Source organism: Myotis daubentonii, chromosome 16 (assembly GCF_963259705.1).
Source record: "Myotis daubentonii chromosome 16, mMyoDau2.1, whole genome shotgun sequence".
NCBI classification, from domain to species: domain Eukaryota; kingdom Metazoa; phylum Chordata; class Mammalia; order Chiroptera; family Vespertilionidae; genus Myotis; species Myotis daubentonii.
In genome coordinates, this window is record NC_081855.1 from 53,835,949 (window position 1) to 53,856,110 (window position 20,162).

At 53.2% G+C, this 20,162-nt stretch overlaps 2 protein-coding genes across 15 annotated transcripts in view; one reads left to right on the forward strand and one right to left on the reverse strand.

The window, feature by feature from the left end:
- Positions 1 to 15,464, reverse strand: part of CD300LF (CD300 molecule like family member f) — a 77,117-nt gene extending 61,653 nt beyond the window's left edge. For 2 of the 9 annotated variants that reach the window (XR_009449359.1, XM_059671099.1), the window contains exon 1: positions 15,028 to 15,447. Coding sequence is in view for 8 of the 9 variants with exons in the window: in XM_059671099.1 (XP_059527082.1) it covers positions 15,028 to 15,376 (349 nt within the window). In the remaining variant the exon portion in view is untranslated. Of the gene's footprint in view, positions 1 to 13,606; positions 13,725 to 15,027 lie in introns of all 9 variants that reach the window. The other 7 variants (XM_059671105.1, XM_059671100.1, XM_059671098.1 and 4 more) reach the window with 7 other exon arrangements.
- The window catches only part of RAB37 (RAB37, member RAS oncogene family), a 58,118-nt gene that overhangs the window by 22,645 nt on the left and 15,311 nt on the right, over positions 1 to 20,162 (forward strand). The window contains exon 1 of one of the 6 annotated variants that reach the window (XM_059671127.1): positions 1,458 to 1,980. The exons of 2 other annotated variants lie outside the window; for them this stretch is intronic. In XM_059671127.1, coding sequence (XP_059527110.1) covers positions 1,911 to 1,980 — 70 coding nt within the window. In that variant the 5' untranslated portion in view covers positions 1,458 to 1,910. Of the gene's footprint in view, positions 1 to 1,457; positions 1,981 to 20,162 lie in introns of those variants that run through there. 3 more of the 6 variants (XM_059671125.1, XM_059671121.1, XM_059671123.1) reach the window with 3 other exon arrangements.

A 20,162-nucleotide genomic window follows, 5' to 3' on the forward strand; every position in this document is an offset into this window, starting at 1 on the left:
TGAAAATGGGGCGAGTGTTTAGTTTCTAGGGAAAATGACGGCCTTGAGAAACCAAGGGGGCAGAAGCTTTCCTGGTCTTTCTTGGGCGTGGGAACAGGGAGTGAACAGCCTCTGAGCTGCTCAGGGTTCTGCCTGTGGCCTGGCCCCCTGATCCTGGGCCCTCCTGCCCCCACCGACCCTAGGAGGCTGCCCTTGGAGTCCAGAGCAGGGAATTATCTGGTTGTCTCTGAGTGACGGCAAAACTGTACCTGTGTGTAAGAGTGTGTCTGTGTATGTGCCTACCCTCTGTCCATGTGTGCATCTGTGTGAATGTGTCTGTGTGGGGGTTTGTGTGTGTGTGTGCACACATGTGTATGTGTGTTTACAAGGAACCCACTGTCCCAGCCACAACACCATCTCAGAAAGCTACTTCACACTGTGGCTCCCGCCTCTCCGTTGCTCCCTTCAGATCATCCTGGTGGGTGACAGTGGCGTGGGGAAGACCAGGGCAAGTTCATCCCCGGCTCCTTCTCGGCCACTGTGGGCATCGGATTCACAATGAGTGCTCCCCGCCTCCGGGGCCCCACGTGGGCTCTGTCAGGGTCCCAGCAGGAAGCAGGTGGTCACTCGCGTTGGATCATTCTAGGAGGTTTAATAAACAGACTATTGACCAAGGTGTAGGCAGGGTGCTGGGAAACCAGGAGGGATGGTGCAGTGTTTTGGGGTCCCTATAGGGCTTCCATCCCCCACCCCACTCCCCAGCCTAAGAGAGGTGAGAGGAGGGAACCATCACAGAGCCAGGGACCAAGAGGGCTGTGTGCAGGGGGCTGGCGGGCAGGAGCTGTGACCATCAGTGGAGGAACGCAGCAAAGCCTAGTAACCCTCCCCCCACACGGCCCTCCTCCTGCTCCCCCCATATCCTATGGGGCTCCCCATTGATGGCACACAACCAGAAGCTGGAAAGCAAGGGAATATATCAATACAGATTGTTCAGGGGCACCTCCCAATGCAACAAGAAGGCAAAGTCATGGCTTGAAAGTTTAAAAACAGTGCAATCATGCCCGGCCGGTGTGGCTCAATGGTTGAGTGTCGACCTATGAACCAGGAGGTCATGGTTTGATTCCCCGTCAGGGCGCATGCCAGGTAGCTGGCTCTATCCCCAATAGGGGGTGTGCAGAAGGCAGCTGATCAATGATTCTCTCTCATCATTGATATGTCTATCTCTCTCTCCCTCTACCTTCCTCTCTGAAATCAATTAAAAATACTGGGGGGGAAATAAAAACAGTCTAATCCTAGCATTGCGGTCCTAGGGCACTGGTAGGTCGAAGATGGAAGTTCCGTTTTTAGCCCTTGGGCTCTCCCTGGACACAGCACCGGCCGCTGAGATGAGGGAAGTGGTCCCAAATGTCCAGGGAGAACAGAGAAGCTGCGCCAGCGTCTCAGGACTTCGCCTCTGCAAACCCTGGGGAAGAGCTGAGCTGCGTGGTATGACGGGGACGCTCATTCACTGAGAAGAATCAGGAACCCTGAGCTCCGGGACCGCAATGCCCTGCGAATGCAGCCCGGGTCGCTGAGCCTCCGGAGATCCCATAGCTGAATGAGATCCGCACGGGCCGCTGGCTAGACTGAAAGCTGGCGTCCCTCCCCACACCCTGGAGTCACAAGACAGACCAACCAGGTGTCAGGACGCTGGTCCCGGCCACACAAGGGCGGCATCGCTGTGCTGAAAAGCCAAGGTCTGAGACCTGAGCTCCAGGTACCCTCCTCGGTGCCGCGGGAGCTGTCCAGTGCTGAACCGGGATGCGGCCCGGCCCGGCCCATGGGACTTAGACCTGAGCCTGCAGCGCCCAGCTGAGCCTGGACTGGACCCAGCTTCCGGAAGCTCTGACGCAGAACGCGGCAGAGCGGGATCGGCGGGCTCCAAGCCGGACATGGACCTGCAGAGACTCAATTCCTACCAGGGGGGAGCTGGCCCTGACTTCCATGAGCATGTCCTGCATAAGTTAAGACCCCCCTCCAGGCCCCCGCCCTCATCCCAACCGCTGGGAGAAGGTGTCCTCACCAGGAGTTCTCTCTGTTCCCCTGACTTGGCTTAGGGACTTAAGAAGAAACTCGCCCCTATCCGTGAGCCTAGGGAACCCCTTCTGTTGGATCCTGTTTACTGCTCAAAACAGAGATGCGTGTGCTCTGGGGGAGGGGCCGCCGCCAGAGGTTCCGATCGCCAGGAGCTTCGTTCATTCATTTAAATCACCGGTGTCCCTTTCTCATTCACCCCCTCCTGCCTCTCATCCATCTGAACTCCCGTGTAACCGCTGGGGAGGCTGTTTGTCTTCCCACCCAGGCCCCATTAGGTCCTACGGTTGTGGTCAAAGACCTCGCATGTGGCCCATGAAAACTTTCACTTCCAACTTGGTTAAAATTAGACACGGAAGTGATCTGCAGCAGGAAAAAAGAAAGAAAGAAAACCTGTTGTTTTCAAACCAGACTCCCTCGTGACTCCAGAAACCTGCCCTCCAGCCTTAACTTAGTCATATCCTCCTGAAACTGTCTGCTTATTTCAAAGTTCTTGTTCATCTGTGGCTTCCCTCATTCGAGTTCCTTATGCAACTCAGTCCTCAGTAATGTAGGTCGACTCTTGAAGCGATTGTTGGGGAAAGTGGCAGTCTCGCTCTAGGCAACACTTTTCATCCAACATCCATTGTTTTGAAAGAATCAGAGCCATCTATTTGCTTCAAGAAGTCACTGTGGGTCCTCATGACTCCTCATTCCATCCTTGTAGTTTCTACTTTATTTGTCGGTCGCGGAGAGGCTGTGCATTGTCCTGTACTTGGACATTTTTAAAGATCAAAATACCCTTCTGAAAATTCCATTGGCGCAAGCTCTGAAATAATACGGCCAGCGGTCCTCAAACTTTTTAAACAGGGGGCCAGTTCCCTGTCCCTCAGACATTCCACACATGCGCACTGCGGGCCCGGGGCGAGTCTGCTGCTAAGCAGGACAGGCAGAGGCGGCAAAAACACCCGGCGGGCCGGATAAATGTTTTTGGCGGGCCGCATGTGGCCCTCGGGGCCGTAGTTTGAGGACCCCTGAATACGACTCATCCTCTTCCCTTATTGCACAGTTTATGTTTGAGGAAACTGAAGTCCAGAGAGCCAAAGTGACTTGTCCAAGGAAACAAGGTAGAAAGTGGCAGAGCTGATACGAAAAGCCAGGAATTTTGACTCTGGGTCTCATAAGTTTTCTCTGTACAAGTGTGGTCCATAGAGCAGCAGCATTAGCATCGCCTGAGAGCTTGTTAGAGAGGTGAAACCTCAGTCTCCTCCCGGATCTGCTGCGTCTGCATCTGTAATTTAACAGGATCCTTAGGAAACAAATATACACAGTAAAGTTTCAGACGCACAGCCCTGTGTCATGCTGGCTATTTCTGACACAAATAAAGAAAGATCGGTCATTGGAGAGAGCAGGTCCATGTTCAAATGGACTCTGAACTGTGGGGTACAGAAGAGAAGGATTTATAACAGCTGCCCCCGTCTGAAAGTTTTAAAGCCATTACAGTTTAAAGTAAACTATTATCAAATCTGCGTTTTTTGAGGTTGAGTCTAGCCTTTATAGACAGTGTATGCAAGCGAACGAACATAATTACCAGTCAATTACAAAAGCGTCCTGGTGACTAGATACATGGGTCTAAGCTTAAGGTTGTTCCCACCTCAGTTGCTCACACATGAAATGTGGGATGTGGCCCATGAGAACTTTCACTTCCTTTGGGCTTACGGATCAACAAATTGGGCCGAAACCGGTTTGGCTCAGTGGATAGAGCGTCGGCTTGTGGACTGAGAGGTCCCGGGTTCGATTCCGGTCGGGGGCATGTGCCTGGGTTGCGGGCACATCCCCAGTGGGAGATGTGCAGGAGGCAGCTGATCGATGTTTCTCTCTCATCGATGTTTCTGACTCTCTATCTCTCTCCTTTCCTCTCTGTAAAAAAATCAATAAAATATATTTTTTAAAAAAATTGGGAAAGATCAACAAACTGCTAATAAATGCCCGGTCTTTTGAGCTTGGGTGTGAGCCTCTGGAGAGAAGAAGCTGGCTTCAAACCTTCTGGGGTCTCAACAGAGTGACATATGTGGGTAGAAAGTTTTTATTTCTATGATAACGCTGACTACTTCTGACTGATATTATTTCATTATTGTGCATGACTTTTTTATTGTCATCCACTTAAAAAACCATTTGTAAAGGGGCAGGGTATCAACGTATTTGTCTTATTTTTTAAGTTTTCTGTATAGTAATTCCTGCTGTCTTGTTAGGATGCAATGACCATGGGATGTAGGCTCCCCTCCAACCTTAGTTGCTAGGAAGAACGGTTTTTAAATAAACTTTTTATTGAAGAATAGCAACCACAAGAAAAGCTCAAATCATACAGGTGCACCCTGATGGATTATCACAAAGTGAGCACCTCTGGGCAACCACTACCAAGATAAAGAGATGGAATACCTTCCAGCTTCCCAGAACTCCCCCCACATACCCCGTCCCACACACTCCCCCTTCTTCCTCCCCAGAGGTTACCCTTATGGAGGAGGAAGAATCATTTCATGTTATGACAGAGCAGCCAGATGTTACGTAAAATAGTCTAGACACTTGCCAGAAGAGAATCGCTATATGGTGGAAAGCCCAGAAGAGAATCGCTATATGGTGGAAAGCCCAGAAGAGTGAGCGGCTTCCCTCCCTGTAGAATATCTCCATCCCTCCCTGTGGAATGTCTCCATCCCTCCCTGTGGAATATCTCCATCCCTCCCTGTGGAACGTCTCCATCCCTCCCTGTGGAATATCTCCATCCCTCCCTGTGGAATATCTCCATCCCTCCTCCCGGGAGCCAGTCCATCCTTGTTGTTTCAAGGGACCTGGCATATATGGCATACTGTTCTTAATATGTTTGCTCACCTTCTTGGCGCTGTGTTTTAACCAAGGTCACCTCTCCGAGAAAGGTTGTTTCCCCAGGTAGGGATTTTCCCCTGAAGTTAGGGAGGGAATAAAAGCCCTCAACTAAGTGCCAGGCGGGTAATTAATCCCTTTAACTACGAACAATCATGCTTAAACTACATAATCTTTTCTCCCTGGAATGGAGATAAGAAACGCCCTAACCTTTGTAATAGAGATTGATAGGATTGAATCAACTGGTATAAATACAGTTGTAACAAGACAGAAACACTCAGAACTTAGAACAGAATCAAGAAGACAGAACCTACACGGAGCCTAGAGACAGAAGAACTTTGCTGGAGAGAGCATGCCGGAGGATCCTGGAGAGGGACTGGCCTCGGAGCCTAGAGACAGAGCCTAGCGGGAGAACATGGCAAGGGATCCTGGACTGAACCTGACTACAGAGATTGGCAGGAGAACCTGACTGGAACCTGGACACTGAACCTGACTGGAGAGCCTGGACAGAACCTGGCTGGAGAACCTAGCGAGGGAACATGGCTACAGAACCTCGCTGGAGATCCGAAGCAGAACCTCTCTGGAGATCCGGGCTAGACATCCTGGCTAGGTTGCTGATCAACGGAATGCTGTCTCCATGTCATTCCCTCTTCGCCGACCCCGTCTACGCCTTTGGGAACCCCTGGACCCGCTGGGGTTGGACCCCGGCACCCTCCCTGTGGAATGTCTCCATCCCTCCCTGTGGAATGTCTCCATCCCTCCCTGTGGAACGTCTCCATCCCTCCCTGTGGAATATCTCCATCCCTCCCTGTGGAATATCTCCATCCCTCCCTGTGGAATGTCTCCATCCCTCCCTGTGGAATATCTCCATCCCTCCTTGTGGAATGTCTCCATCCCTCCCTGTGGAATATCTCCATCCCTCCTTGTGGAATGTCTCCATCCCTCCCTGTGGAATATCTCCATCCCTCCTTGTGGAATGTCTCCATCCCTCCCTGTGGAATATCTCCATCCCTCCTTGTGGAATGTCTCCATCCCTCCCTGTGGAATATCTCCATCCCTCCTTGTAGAATGTCTCCATCCCTCCCTGTGGAATGTCTCCATCCCTCCCTGTGGAACGTCTCCATCCCTCCTTGTGGAACGTCTCCATCCCTCCCTGTGGAATGTCTCCATCCCTCCCTGTAGAATGTCTCCATCCCTCTCCATCCCTCCCTGTGGAACGTCTCCATCCCTCCCTGTGGAACGTCTCCATCCCTCCCTGTGGAACGTCTCCATCCCTCCCTGTGGAACGTCTCCATCCCTCCCTGTGGAACGTCTCCATCCCTCCCTGTGGAATGTCTCCATCCCTCCCTGTGGAATGTCTCCATCCCTCCCTGTAGAATGTCTCCATCCCTCTCCATCCCTCCCTGTGGAACGTCTCCATCCCTCCCTGTAGAATATCTCCATCCCTCCCTGTGGAATGTCTCCAGCAGCTTGTTTTCCTCCTGCTGGAAAGCCAGGAGACTCAGATAAATGGATGAAGTGCAGGTCACATCACTGGTGATCGCTGGCTTGTGGGTCCTGCCCAGATCCCAGGGCAGGCAGCTGGCATGGTGGGTGGCGCTGGCTGGTCCTCCTGGGCAGCCTGAGTAGTAAAGGATGGTGACTCAGACCAACCCCCAACGTCATTTTCCACGCTCTGCAGGCCTTCCCCTCTGCGCACTCCCCTCTCGTGTGGAATCCCTGGGCCCTTTCGTGAGAAAGTTCCTGGAACGCATGGCTGTTGGTGTGCTGATGTTTCCTCTTACCAACTGCTCTGGGGAAGGGCTCTGACTTCCTCCATGTTCAGGGCAGGAAACCCAGCTTGGCTGGAGGTAAACAGCCAGAGGTGAGCACCCGACGGGGGAAGTGTTGAACAGACACTTGAAGTGGCTCTAAATTTACCCCGGCCTGCTCCTGTCTCCACCTCCCGCTCAGGCCAGAGAAGCCTCCCTGGAGCCCACAGGGGAGGATGGAGGTGCAGAGCACACGGGCAATGCCCTTCCCAGCGGGGTCCATCCTCCCAGGGGAGATAATGGTATAATTGTTGAAAGAAGTGGAGCTCCAGAGTCCCCCTAGCAAGTGGTGCCTATTCCCTGAGATGCCAATGTCTGCTCCCTCCTCTTATTTACATTTCTCTGTGTGTGTGTCTCCCCCGCTCTTCCACTACCTCTAAGAAAATCAATGGAAAAATATATGTCCTCGGGTGAGGATCAACAAACAAACAAAATTCATGAAGCAGTACATGCTCTAAAGCAGTGGTTCTCAACCTGTGGGTCGCAACCCCTTTGGCGGTCAAATGACCCTTTCACAGGGGTCACTTAAGACCATCCTGCATATCAGATATTTACATTATGATTCATAACAGTAGCAACATCACAGTTATGAAGTAGCAACAAAAATAATTTTATGGTTGGGGCACAACATGAGGAACTGTATTTAAAGGGCCAGAAGATTGAGAACCACTACTTTAAAGGAAGTGAAGCAGGGCAACGTGACAGAGAAAAATCGGAGGCATCGTGGGGACTTCGCCCACTAGGGTGGTCAGGGAAGGCCGCTCGGAGAGGGACATTTGAGCTGAGATGTGATGATGAGCCGTAGGTAACTATTCATCCAGCTGCAAGGAGAGGGTTCCAGAAAGGGCAGGCACCTGCCAATGCCCTGAGATGGGAACAAGCCTTATCCTGTAAGGCAAGCAGGAAGGCCCCTGGGGCATGAAGGACAGCGAGGGGCAGGAAGGTTGTCAGAGACAGGGTCATAGGCGCAGGCAGGGACCATGGGGTCCTGGTAGCCCCATAGGCTGCGGAAGAAGCCACCCGAGGGTGATAAGCAGGGAGTGAGCAGGTCTGGCTGCTGGGAGAATGGACACAGATGGAAAGAGGAACTCCAGCCAGGGGACTGGATGGCAGCTTGGACGAGGCTGGTCACCATGGAGATAAGGGGACAGGACAGGATTCAGGACATGTTCTGGAGAGAGGGCTACCAGGACTCTAGAAGAAACATGGTGAGTCCGGAGTTTGTAAATATTCACTAACTATCCCTATGTGAATGCACATGCCTGCGCGCACACACACACACACACACACACACACATACACACATACACACACACACACTATCCTCCCTAGACCCACAAGTGCAGGGTGGTGGCCCAGACTCTGGAGGCAAAATGCCCGAGTTCAAATTCCAACTCATCCACTTGGCGGTGAAAAAACTCAGTAAGTCACTGAACCTCTCTGGACCTCGACTCTTCATCTATAAAATGGGGCAGTAATGGAGGTGCCCGGTAGGGCTGCTGTGAGGATTGGATGAGTTACTCTAGGGAGAGCGCTTAGGAGGGAGCGCCTGCCACAATAGGGCGTCCGTTTCCAATGTTGCCGCATCAATTAGTGGCTTCATGTAAACAACGTACATTTATTCTCCTGCAGTTCTGGAGTCAGGGTCTCCGCGAGGCTGGTTCCTTCTGACGGATCCAGTCCTTGACTTTTCCAGCTTCTAGAGGCTACAGCTTTCCTTGGCTCCTGGCCGCGTCATTCCAACCTCTGCTTCCGTCATCACAGCCCCTTCTCTTGTGACCTTCTTGCCTCCCTCTTATAAGGACCCTTGTGGTTCTATTTAGGGCCTGCCGGGATAATGCAGAACCATCTCTGCATCTCCAAATCCTTCATTTAATTACACTGCCCAGCCCCTTTGGCCATAGAAGCAAATGCTCACGGGTTCTGGAGATTAGCACACATAGAACCGTATTCAACCCACCACACATGGCAGCAATAAAGGTTCATTACTATTATTGTCATGATCATCATTATTCCTCCCTCAGCTGCCCAGCCCATAGCCCAGCCTCTTCCCAAACTATGAGGGAGAGGAAGGGAAGTGGGGAGACCCCTTTCAATCTCCCAGAAGTCCCCTGAGACCAGGCTTGGAGCCCAGTTCCGGGCTGGGGGCGATGAGAGGACTGGGAGCAGAAAGCAGACGAGGCAGGAACGTGCTGACAGGCCTTGTATGGGTCGGACAGGGGGTCCTTAGCACAGCTAAGGCTTCCTGATGGCACTGAACTGGATGAGCTGCTCCTGGCTCCTGCTGGGAAGGGGGGTGATGAGGTCCTGTGTGTTGCTGTAGATTGAGTCCTGATCCAAGGTGTCCAGAGACAGAGCCTCATAGGAAACGTCCGAACCCAGAAAGGGGGCCTGTAACAGAGATGCACGCAGGTCAGGGAAGCTGAGGGGCAGGGGTGCTCATGGATGAGGAGGCCTCCCTGAGGCTGGGGGGACACGCCCCTCGGGAACTCTGAAGGCCACTCCCAGGCCCTCCAGCCCCGCCTCCCTCCTCCCTGCAGGGCACCCTGAGCTCCAGCCACAGCAGGAGACTCTCCCTCAACTCCGTGCCAGGGCAGCACGTTCTGCGTGTGCTCCCAGGTCACTGGGCCTGGCTGGGTCTCCACTGACCGGCTCCCAGTCCCCCATGTGGAGACCTGATATGGAGACACTTCCGAGGGCCAAGCGCCTTGGGGAGCTCAGCAGGCAAGTCTTTCAATGGCTGCGATTGTGCCCCACCCACCCTCCTCTGTGCCCACAGGGGCGGGGGAAAGTCCATCCTCAAAGCAGGGACGATGAATCCAAGGCCCACAGCAGCCCCAGCAAGTACCCACCATGGTGATGTACTCCACTTCCCCCTGGTCGTCCTGGGCAGAGGAGGAGGGCTGTGTGGGGGCCCTTTTCCTGAAGGAGCTGAGCGAGGCTCCTGTCTGCTTCCAGGGCAGGTTGGCATAGCAGACATTGTCCTCCGGGGGCTGGAGCACCTGGGAGAGGAAGCCCAGGTTCCTCTTCCGCAGGACGCCAGCCCCTCTGCTGCCCTGGCCCCCCTCTCCCAGCTTCCCCTGCAGCTCCCACCTCTCAGTCTCCCACACCTGCCCCTCCCCCCTGGCTGTTTCCAGCACCCCCTCCAGTCATCCAGGCCCTGCAGCTGGGAGGATCTGGACACTTGGGCACATGGTCTGTCTGATACATTTGAACCTCAGGGCCCCTGAGAGATGGAAAATAAGAAAAGCGGGGGAAAGTGCTGTCTGGTATATCCAGTCTGACCTCAGGGGCTCTCTTACCTGCTCTGGGGGTATCCCAGCAGCTAAAAGACAAAAACAACCAGAATTAGAAAGCTCATCCTGAGACTGGGAGGGTCCCCAGGTCTGGGAGAGAGAAAAAGAAAAGAGGTGAATGAGACTCCAGAAGGGAGACCTGGTTCTAATTCTGACTCTTCAGATGACACAGTCTGTGACATGGGGCATTCACCTCTCTGGGCTTCCATTTCTCGACTTGAAAAATAAGGGGATCTCAGCTCAGTTCCCCTCATCACAGAACTGTGACATCAACTGATTGGGCGGCCCAGCCAGCCATCAGCGTCCTGGGATTGTTTCCCTCACTGCCATCCCAGGGCCATCCTGTAATGCCAACCAGAAGCTCTGCCTGTAATGCTACCGGGAGCTCTACCTCATCCGTCATTCACACCGACCTACCCAGCTGCCCGGCTGTCGGATCCCCTCTCCCCAGCTCTCACTGCACTTGATGTCTGTCTGTCTCATACATCAGATGGTCCCACCGAATTCTGGTTAGGCTTCAGGTGGGCTGTGGGCTGCTGGGCGGCTGAGCCTGCCCTTCCTCGCACGGCCGGCACCTGGCTGTGCCTGACACACGGGTGCCCATCGGTAAAATTCATCTGTGGAGACCCAGGGGTGCTCAAGCTGGGTCAGCAGCAGATGGCCTGGCTTTCAGGTGTTCGCTGGTTCCCATTTCTGTCTGTCCTTTGGTCCTCCCCTGGCCTCCCAGCTTTAGAGACAACAAAGAAACAAGATGTTTTCCAGCCAGATTTTTAGTTTCAAAAGTCTAGATACTGAAGAGCACAGACAGTACCTACAACATGAGCCATGGACAATGCACTTGGGAGAAAACGTGATGAACAGAGCTAGGCTTCCCCTCCCCGACTACAAGATCCCCCAGGCTCGGGGGAGCGAGCGGGTTGGAGAGGACCTCATGAGAGAGAGCGCAGGTCCCAGTGGGCTCTGAGAAGGGGCAGTGCCATTACGTGAGGATGTGGAAGTGGAGCCAGACAGGAGGAGGGTTTGCTTGGGGCCAGATCCCCTGTTGGATGAGGCTGGCTTATGAGTGAATGGCTGGGGTGGAGGAGGAGCAAAAGTAGGAATCTCAACCAACCTTTATAATAAAACCCAGAGGACTCTGTGTATGACCCATGTGCATGCACGCATGTGTGTGCATACATGTAATCTGTGTTTACACGTGTTATCTGTGTGTGCATGTGCAATATGTCGTGTTGCATACATGTGCATGTGCTCATGCAGGTGTGTGCGCATTTACGTGTGTGTGCATGTGTGTGTGTGTGCGTGTGTGTGTGTGTGTGTGTGTGTGTGTGTGTGTGTGTTTCTCCCTACCCCATGTCAGCTCAGTACCTCCTTGGCAACCATAGGAATTTCACGTAAGTGGCTGCGCACCTGACATGGGCATGAGGTCATTGCCATTGTTCCACACACTTGAGCTCAAAGGAGCCAGCCCTGTCGACATCGGCCCACACACTTCCACCCAGCCCAGCCCAGCCCAGCCCAGCCAGGTCCTCTCACCTTCCTTCTGTCGCTTCACCACTCTCCACACCAACAGTGAGACTGCCGCCAAGACAAGCAGCAACAGAACAATGAAGAGGGGCAGGGAGATGCAGAGATACAGGGAGTCATCACTGGAAACAACAGAAGACACGGTGAGCCCTGGCTCACCTCCTGCCTCTGGGCCTTATCCCATCCACCCGGTAGCAGACAGGGCCACACGCCTTTTGACTCGCAGTTTCCAGCCTGGGAACCCCACTCCTGGGTGCCCTCAAAAATGGCTGTTGTTTTTAAAGGAGAGGAGGGTGCCACAAGGGAGTTTCAATGGGTTTAGAAGCCTAAGAGAAGTTTTATGACAACAGGCACTGGCGAGGTCTCCCTGCTTCCTCACTGGTCCTCTGACCTGGCTGCACAGTGTCCCCCAGCCCACAACTCATGTCACTCAGAACCTGGGAAGATGACCTGTTTGGAAATAGGATCTTTGCAGATGTGATCAAGAGATGTCGTACAGCCGAAACCGGTTTGGCTCAGTGGATAGAGCGTCGGCCTGCGGACTGAGGGGTCCCGGGTTCGATTCCGGTCAAGGGCATGCACCTGGGTTGCGGGCACATCCCCAGTAGGAGATGTGCAGGAGGCAGCTGATCGATGTTTCTCTCTCATCGATGTTTCTAACTCTCTATCTCTCTCCCTTCCTCTCTGTAAAAAATCAATAAAATATATTTTAAAAAAAAAAAAAAAAGAGATGTCGTACTGCATTAGGGTGGGCCTAACCCAACGACTGGTGTCCTTATAAAAGGAAAATTTGGGCAACAGGGACACGGTCACAGAGACCATGTGACAACAGGAGCAGAGACTGGAATGATTCAGCCACAGGCCAAGGAACGCCAAGGATGGCCAGCCACCAACAGCCAAGAGAGAGGCATGGGACAGGTTCTACCCCCACCTCAGCTCAGCGCCTCCTTGGAATTTTACTGAAGTGTCTGGGCATCCGAAATGGGCCTAAGGTCGTTGCCATCGGCCCACACACTTGAGCTCCAAGAAGCCAACCCTTTCGAAACCTTGATTTCAGATCATGGACCTCAGGAGCTCCAGTGGCGCAATCGGTTAGCGCGCGGCACTTATACAGATCATGGGCCTCCTGGGCTGTGAGAGAATAAACTTGTCTTGTGTTAAGCCACCCAGTTTGTGCTATTTCATTATGGCAGCCACAGGAAACTCATACATCCTCCAACACACACACACACACACACACACACACACACACACACACACTACATTTCATCATCAACACAGCAGCCAGGGAACGCTTTTAACCAAAGTTCAGCATCTCCCTCCTGTGCTCGAAATCCCATAACAGCCCCATTTCATTCCAAGAAAATGGCCAAGGCTGACATTGGCTTCCACTGTCTCCCCCCACCCCCACCCCCACCCGCTCTCCTCATTTCTTACTCTTCTCGCCCTCGCTTGCTCTTCTGGAAAGGAAATGACTGGGGTTCTTATAAGAAGAAGAAGGGATTGGGACACAGACCCACACAAAGGGGAAACCAGGCAAGAAAGTCCTCTGTGAGCTGCCAGGTGGTCTAGAGACTCCAGGAATCGTCAGGATCCCCGCTGTTGCCATAACAGTAACAAGGAATTCATAACAGAAACAGGGCTTCCCCAGGCCCTTCCTGTTCTCCCAGAATTTGGACCAGGGGTCACTGTGGCCCCATGACCCTGTGCCCACACACCCTGGCCATGCCCTCTGCCCTGAATGCCGGCTCCTCCATCTCCCACACTCTCAGCTCCACATGGGACGCGCTATATCTGTGAGACCTGAGCCCAACACAGTGCCGGCCAAGCAGAATGTAACTCAGTGGAAGTGGGATGGATGCATGAATGAACCAACAAACCTCCGAACTGCACTGAGCTCCAGGACACAGGATGGGGTGGGGGCTCACCAAGGATACTGTGCGGCCTGAGAGCAAGAGGAAGGGCCCCTGGCATCCTGGCTGGGACGTGGGACCACAAAGGGTCCCCACACCAGAGAAGTTTGGGACCAGTGGGCCACAGGGAACAGCAGCATCCAAGCTGACTTACCTGCCATCGGAGTGCTGGCTGGTCACAGGTGGGGAGCCTGAGGAGTCTTCTGGGGTGTCTGTGAATGCGTTGGCAGTGGAGGTGATGGTGGGGGTGGGGGTCGGCACCGTAGTTGTTGCTTGTCATACAAAACAGATTACATTCCACTCTCCTGCTGTCCCACCCGCAGCCCTGCACGTAGCTCAGAGCCAGGGAGGATGTGGGCTGCCCTGGCCTGCAGAGCCTGGGGCAGGGCCACGGGAAGGGGCCTACAGCTGGGCCACTCATCTCTTTGGCTGTAGGAGACCTGGGCACAGGTCCAAGGGGTCATCACACAGGCCCTGGAAGGCCCAGGGGGCCCAGGATTGCCTCAGGGCAATGGCAGCTGGAGTTCATCTGAACTTTAAACACTCCGCTGTTTATGGCAGGGCCTCCGCCAGTACCTCCCCATCTTACTTATCCAGCAAGGACCAGAGCAGAATGGGGACGTGCCAGGTAACTAACACACCCAAGAGCTATGACTTCTAAGGTCAGGGCTGGCCCTGAGCAAAATCACGATGCTCAGGAAGAGCCTTTCCTTTGGACAAGTTTTTAAGTTTCTGTGATGGGGCAGTTCCTGCTCAGGGTCATTCTCGAGATCCCATGAGACAAGGAACGTGCTGCACTTGGCAGCTACCTCAGGCCTCCTGGGTTCCCGGTGTGGTGGGGACGCTATGAGTGTGTCCCCTCCCGGCCATGAGTGCCCTGTGAGCTGGTGCTGGCTGTCCGAGGGTCGGCAGAAGCAGAGCCCAACAGACACCTGTTCACACCCAGATGCTCCCAGGAGTGTCTATTCCAGAAGGTCTTAGGAAGAGAACGTCTGTAAGCCCAGATGCATCCATGGCTCATGGTGGGATGTCAGGCGCCCAGAATGCAAGTGTTTGGCTGTGGAAGCCTTTCCAGACCTCGGGAGTGACCCCCAGCCCCAACTGTGCTGGGCCTCCTTCCCCCTGAGACCAGATATGGAACAAGGGGTGGGACAGCGGCTAGGAGCCCGGGCCCTAACCTCCAGGAAGAGCAGGGGCACCTGGGCACCAGAGGTGCCAGGGAAGCCTTGGCAGGACTTGGTTCCCACAGAAGAGGCTTCCCTCAGCCCATGAGCTAAAACTGCGGCCATCTCCGTGGTCTCTATGGGCAATAGTCTCAGGTACTGAGCTGTGCAGAGAAAAAATGTGCCCAGAAAGGCTTGATCCATCCTGGGAAGGTCCTGGGAGCCCCAAGAGCATCTAAGAGAAACCCTGCACCTCCCAACCTAAGTGAGCAGCTGCGATTCCATGAGACCTCAGGTCCAACCCTCCTCTGTGGCAGTTCATCTGAGTGAGTTCAGTCACTGGAGAGGGGCCTCAGGGACCAGGGCAGAGCAGGCCCTGAAGAGACCCAGCCACACATGCATGTCCTCTTACCTGGGTCAATGGTCACTTTAACAGGGACCCCATGGTCAGATCCAGTTCTCTCAATCCCACACCAGTAAGTGTCTGTATCTTCTCGCCTGAGCTCCTTCATGATCACAGTGAACATGAGGCTTCTCGGATGGTCCCTGATGGACACACGGTTCTTCTTCACCATCTCTGACCCATTGGTTATAACGAGGATCTCACAGCTAATCCAGTCATGCCCACGACACCACCACTTCCTGTAGGTCTCCCACCCTGGGTCATAGTGACACTGCACAGACAATGAGTCCCACTCCCCGCCTCTCACTTCTTTTGGTCCCGAGATGATATACGATGAGTCTGGAAAACACAAATCCATATATCTGTCACCTCCCCCACCACCACCCCGAGGCTCAGGCAGCAGCTGCCTGCACTGTGAGCAGCTCCGACAAGTCCAAGGCCTGATGAGTGGGACAGAGTCAAGGAAGGAATTCACCTTCCACAACACAGACCTTTGTCCTCCCAAGTTCCACTGGCTCAGAGCCACCTCAAAACCACCTAACAGCACCACTGCCGAGCTCAAGGAAACAAAAGCACTGACTCTGAGCAATAATTATCTCCTATAACTCCCTCCCTCCCGCTCCCTGTGGCCCATAAATCTTTGTCCTTTTGCAGCATCTCAGTGTTAACTGGTCTCAGGGGGAGGAAGCACCAACGGACCCATGGCCACAGGAGTGAGTGCTCCTGGCCTGTGCTGCTGGCCTCAGGAGGTGCAGCTGCTGCACCCGCTCACCTGGCTGTGCAGAGGCGGCTCCTAGTGGGTCTAGTGGTTCCACAGCCAAGCACCCACTGCAGGGCCTTTGACATTGACCACAGCAGTGATGCCAACTACGGAAACCATATCACACTGATCCCATGTTCTCCATTGAATTGCTTTGGTTTCTTTGTCAAAAAGTAAATATGTGAGTTACTTTATAGATTTTCCTTGCTGACCCATTGATCCCTTTGTCTATCCTTATGCCAATCCATCGTATGGACAGACCACATTATATTTATTTATGCATCAGTTGATGCACATGTGAGTTGTTCCCACTTTAGGGAAATTAGAGATAATGTTGCCATGAACATTTGCATCCAACTTTTTACATGGACATATATTTTCAATTCTCTTGGGTATTTACCCAGGAGTGGAATTGCTGGGTCACATGATAACCGCATGTTTAGCATTTTCAAGCATGTCAAATTGTTTTCCAAAGTGGCTGCACCATTTTACATACCCATGAGCAATGTATGTCCTCTCTAATTAATGTTAAGAGTCTCAATAGTTCAGTTCTGTGAAAGTAGAAAGATTTGGTGTGTGGTGGGGTGGTTTCAGCAGTCATATAGCTTCATTGCCATTAGATACATTTACTCATTCAACTGTTTTTCTAATCCATACTTGGTATGTTTGTAGGTGCAAATATCCCTGCCCTCCTGAAGCTTATATTCAATCAAGGTGGGGGAAGGGAAGAGACAGTGGGAAAAAATGATGCAAAGGAATTGTTGTTGTAATTAAGGTCATCAATGAAGGCCTCTGTGAGAAGCAAAGATGTGAGGGACTGGAACCTGTGGCTCAAGAGAATAGCAGTGCAAAGGCCCTGAGGCAGGAGTGTGCCTACCATGTTCAAAGAACATCTAATAGGCCAGTGCAGATGAAGTGGTTGAACCAGAGGGAAAAGAATAGAGAAGAGCCCGCAGCAATGACATGGAAGAACTCAGTAAGGAGCTGGATTTTTACTCTGAGTAGGATGGGAGGTCATTGGAAGGTTTTGACTAGAGGAGAGACAGGATGTGGCTTACATTGTCTAAGGGTCATTATGGGATGTGAGAGGAGATGGATGCCCAGGTTTTGCCTGAGCACCTAGAAGGATGGAGGTTCCCAACGCAACAGTGGGACAGAAAGGAATTGAAGGGGGAAGGAGTGGTCAGGTCACATTTGAAATGTCAACATCTGAGTGAAGCTGTTCAATGGGAAATTAGGTAGAAGATTCTGGAATCTAGGAAGATGTTCAAGGACTAGAGATACAGAATTGGGAGTCATCTTTATAGAGATAGCATTTAAAGTCAAGAGAGGAGATGAGATCAACAAGGGAGTGACTCCAGAGAGAAAAGAAGCCCAAAGGCCAAGCCCTGAGGCCTTCCAACATTTCCAAGACAATCCCCTTAATTTTTAATCAAACCGGTGGCATCCAGCAACTTCAAGTTCACTTCAACCCTCTGTCCATGTCTCAGCTGCTCCTTTCCTCTTCACCCGACCAAGCTACCTCCTCTTGATTTTTCCAGTCCCTCCCTCAGCAACTTCTGCTACTTCCTTCTACCTCAAAGACCTAGAATCACCTCCCCTCCCCCTCCCTGTCTGGCAACCTCCCTGCTTTCCTTCCCTCAAGCACCTTCCACCTTCACTTCTTTCCCAAAGCCTCCCTTGCTTCTAACACAGTCACGAAGGTCCAGGAGCAAGCATCACCAGCTCCCCTGAGCAGCCAGGGCTCCTCTGCTGTGACCGATGGGCCCCCCATCCATCTGTCCATCTTGAATTATCAGCCCCCGGGGTGGTTAGGAGGTATGCCTTCTGCTGGGCTCAGTGTGAAAGCCAGGCTGCATATTTCTTCATTGGCAACTGTAGCCGCGGAAACACTGGTGGTGAGTTGAGTGGATGAACCGCACAGGCTCATGGCTTGGAGGAACTACTTAGAAATGGGGTCCACTTCTCAGCAGGACACCTTCTGGGCCACTTCTCCCCCTGGCAGCCACCTCCTCCTGCCCATAAGCTTTTCCCACAAGTTCAGACCCAGCCCCCACTCACCTGGATACAAGAAGAAGGGAGGGAAGACCATCAACAGGTACATTTTCAGCCTCACACGGGTCCCCCTGGGTCGAGCCAGTCAGCGAGAGCAACCTACAGACTCACTTCCCACTGGTGAATAGAACTGAACGAGAACTCGCAGTGCTGCTCCGTCTCCTAGAAATCGCAGACACAGACCCACCAGGTCAGGCCGGCTCTTACTCAACCCTCTGGACTGGAGGCGGGGACCCAGCTCCAACAGAGAGCCCAGCATTGGACACGATATCCTAAACCTGGAATTTCAGGTGTAGCCAGATTCTCAGGAGCCCAGGTCAGGAGTTCAACCGGGTGAAGGAGGACTTGGGACCAAAGTCAGAAAGTCAGGGGAGAGATTCTGGACCAGAGATTGGCATGAAGATCAGGCCGAGGGAGTATCAAAACCCAGCCTGCAAAGAAAGGGGCTCAGAGACAGGGCACCTGGTAGCTCAGTAAGAAGCAAGGGGCAAGAGGGGCCTCTGTCCTGAGGACATACCAGAAACTCACTGCTGTGCCCCAGCCCTCCAGGTAAGAGCCCATGGATATCAACCCCAGCCTGAATCTTCCATAAACTTGTCAGTAATGCCAAGGGCTCCTTAATGGAGAAACTGGTTCATTGTGCCCTGGCTGGGTGGCTCAGTTGGTTGGAAGTTAGTTCTGATATGCCTGGATTGCAGGTTTGATCCCAGTCAGGGCATATACAATAGGCAACCAGAGGAATGCATAAATAAATGAAACAACAAATCGATGTTTCTTCTCTCTCTCTCTCTCTCTCTCTCTCTCTCTTGCAATCGATCGATAATTTTTTAAAAAAGAAACTAGCTCATTATGCTTGGCTATTCTCCCTCCCTCCTCCCTCCCCCCATCCCTTATAAAACCTATTTTGCTGATGTAGGGAGAGAAAAGCACCGGTTCTGCAGGTCTTGCTCCCTTTTTCCTACAACTTGGTGCCCATCCCCCCATTTCCCTCCCTACTGGTATCCCAGCAAGCCCTCAGGGTGGGGCTCAGAGGTTAGCCTTTCTCATATTTCACTCCTGGAGCCACTTTGGCCATGTGTCACACACACCCTGTGACATCTTGAGGAGCCACTGAATCCCGAGGGGAAACCTCAGGTCTTCCTACCGAATCAGGAGTGAATAGGAGACAGGGGGGTTCTTTGCACAGAAAAACACAGCAGCTGACGAGCCAGGGCTTTTCCAGGAAGTGGCCAGAACCGGCCTTTCACTTCACAAGATCAACTATCCAATCGGGTGAGAAACCAAGAGGGCAGAATCTTTCCTGGCCTTTCTTGGGCGTGGGAGCAGGGAGTGAACAGCCTCTGACCTGCTCAGGGTTCTGCCTGTGGCCCGGCCCTGATCCGGGGCCCACCCGGCCCCCTCCGACCCGAGGAGGCTGCCCTTGGAGTCCAGAGCCGCGAGTTGTTATCTGGTTGTTTCTGAGTGACAGCAAGACTGCTCCTCTAAGTGCCTCTGGGGACTCCAGGAGAGGCGGGCTCTGCTGGGGCCCTGTGTCCTCAGTTACCTCCCCAGGCTCACAGGTTCCCACAAAAGAGGGGATGGAACGGGCCAGTGAGAGTCCTCCTGCTCTGAAGCACCCTCGTGTATGTGTGCGTGCACGGCTGCATGGGTGTGCCTGACGGTGGCTCCCCCTCTCAGCTCTGCTCCATGGGCCTTCAAGCTTCTCACTTCTCTGTGAAAGTGAGGAAGAGGCAGATGCACCCTGAGGCTGCTGGAGCTTAACCGTCAGCACCCCTCACTTGATCAGGCTCCTTTCAAAGCCCTGCATCCAATGCTGTGTTCATGACGTACGTAGGTCCTCTTTCCTAAAAACCGGCCTCAACACTGTGTAAGCTTCAGGCCTGTGATAGATGGTCCCACCCTCTGCTCTTTACTCCACCGTTGTTCTCACTGAAGGGGAGGGTCTACCCCCCACCCTCACCCCCACCCCATCCTTGAGTCTGGACCAGATCTGTGCCCTACTTTCCCAAGAAAACCCAGCAGAAGTAACGGTGCACTCGTTCCAGACTCAGCCTGCGGAGGCTTCCTGCGCTCCCTCTTGCTCTCATTCACCTCTGCCTCTGCCGTGACAACGCAGGGGCCAGCGTTGGGTGGGCGCACGGGCTAGCGTTGGGTGGATGGAGACACACGTAGAGCAGAGAGCCAAGCTGCCCCAGCCAACAGCCAACCAACCCTCAACACCCAAGGGAGCCCGCCTGAGCCCAGAAGCACCTCCCAGATCACACCGCCCCCTCACAGACTCACTCTGTGCCACTGTGTTTGGGACCATTCATCGCAGCCTTCTTGTGGC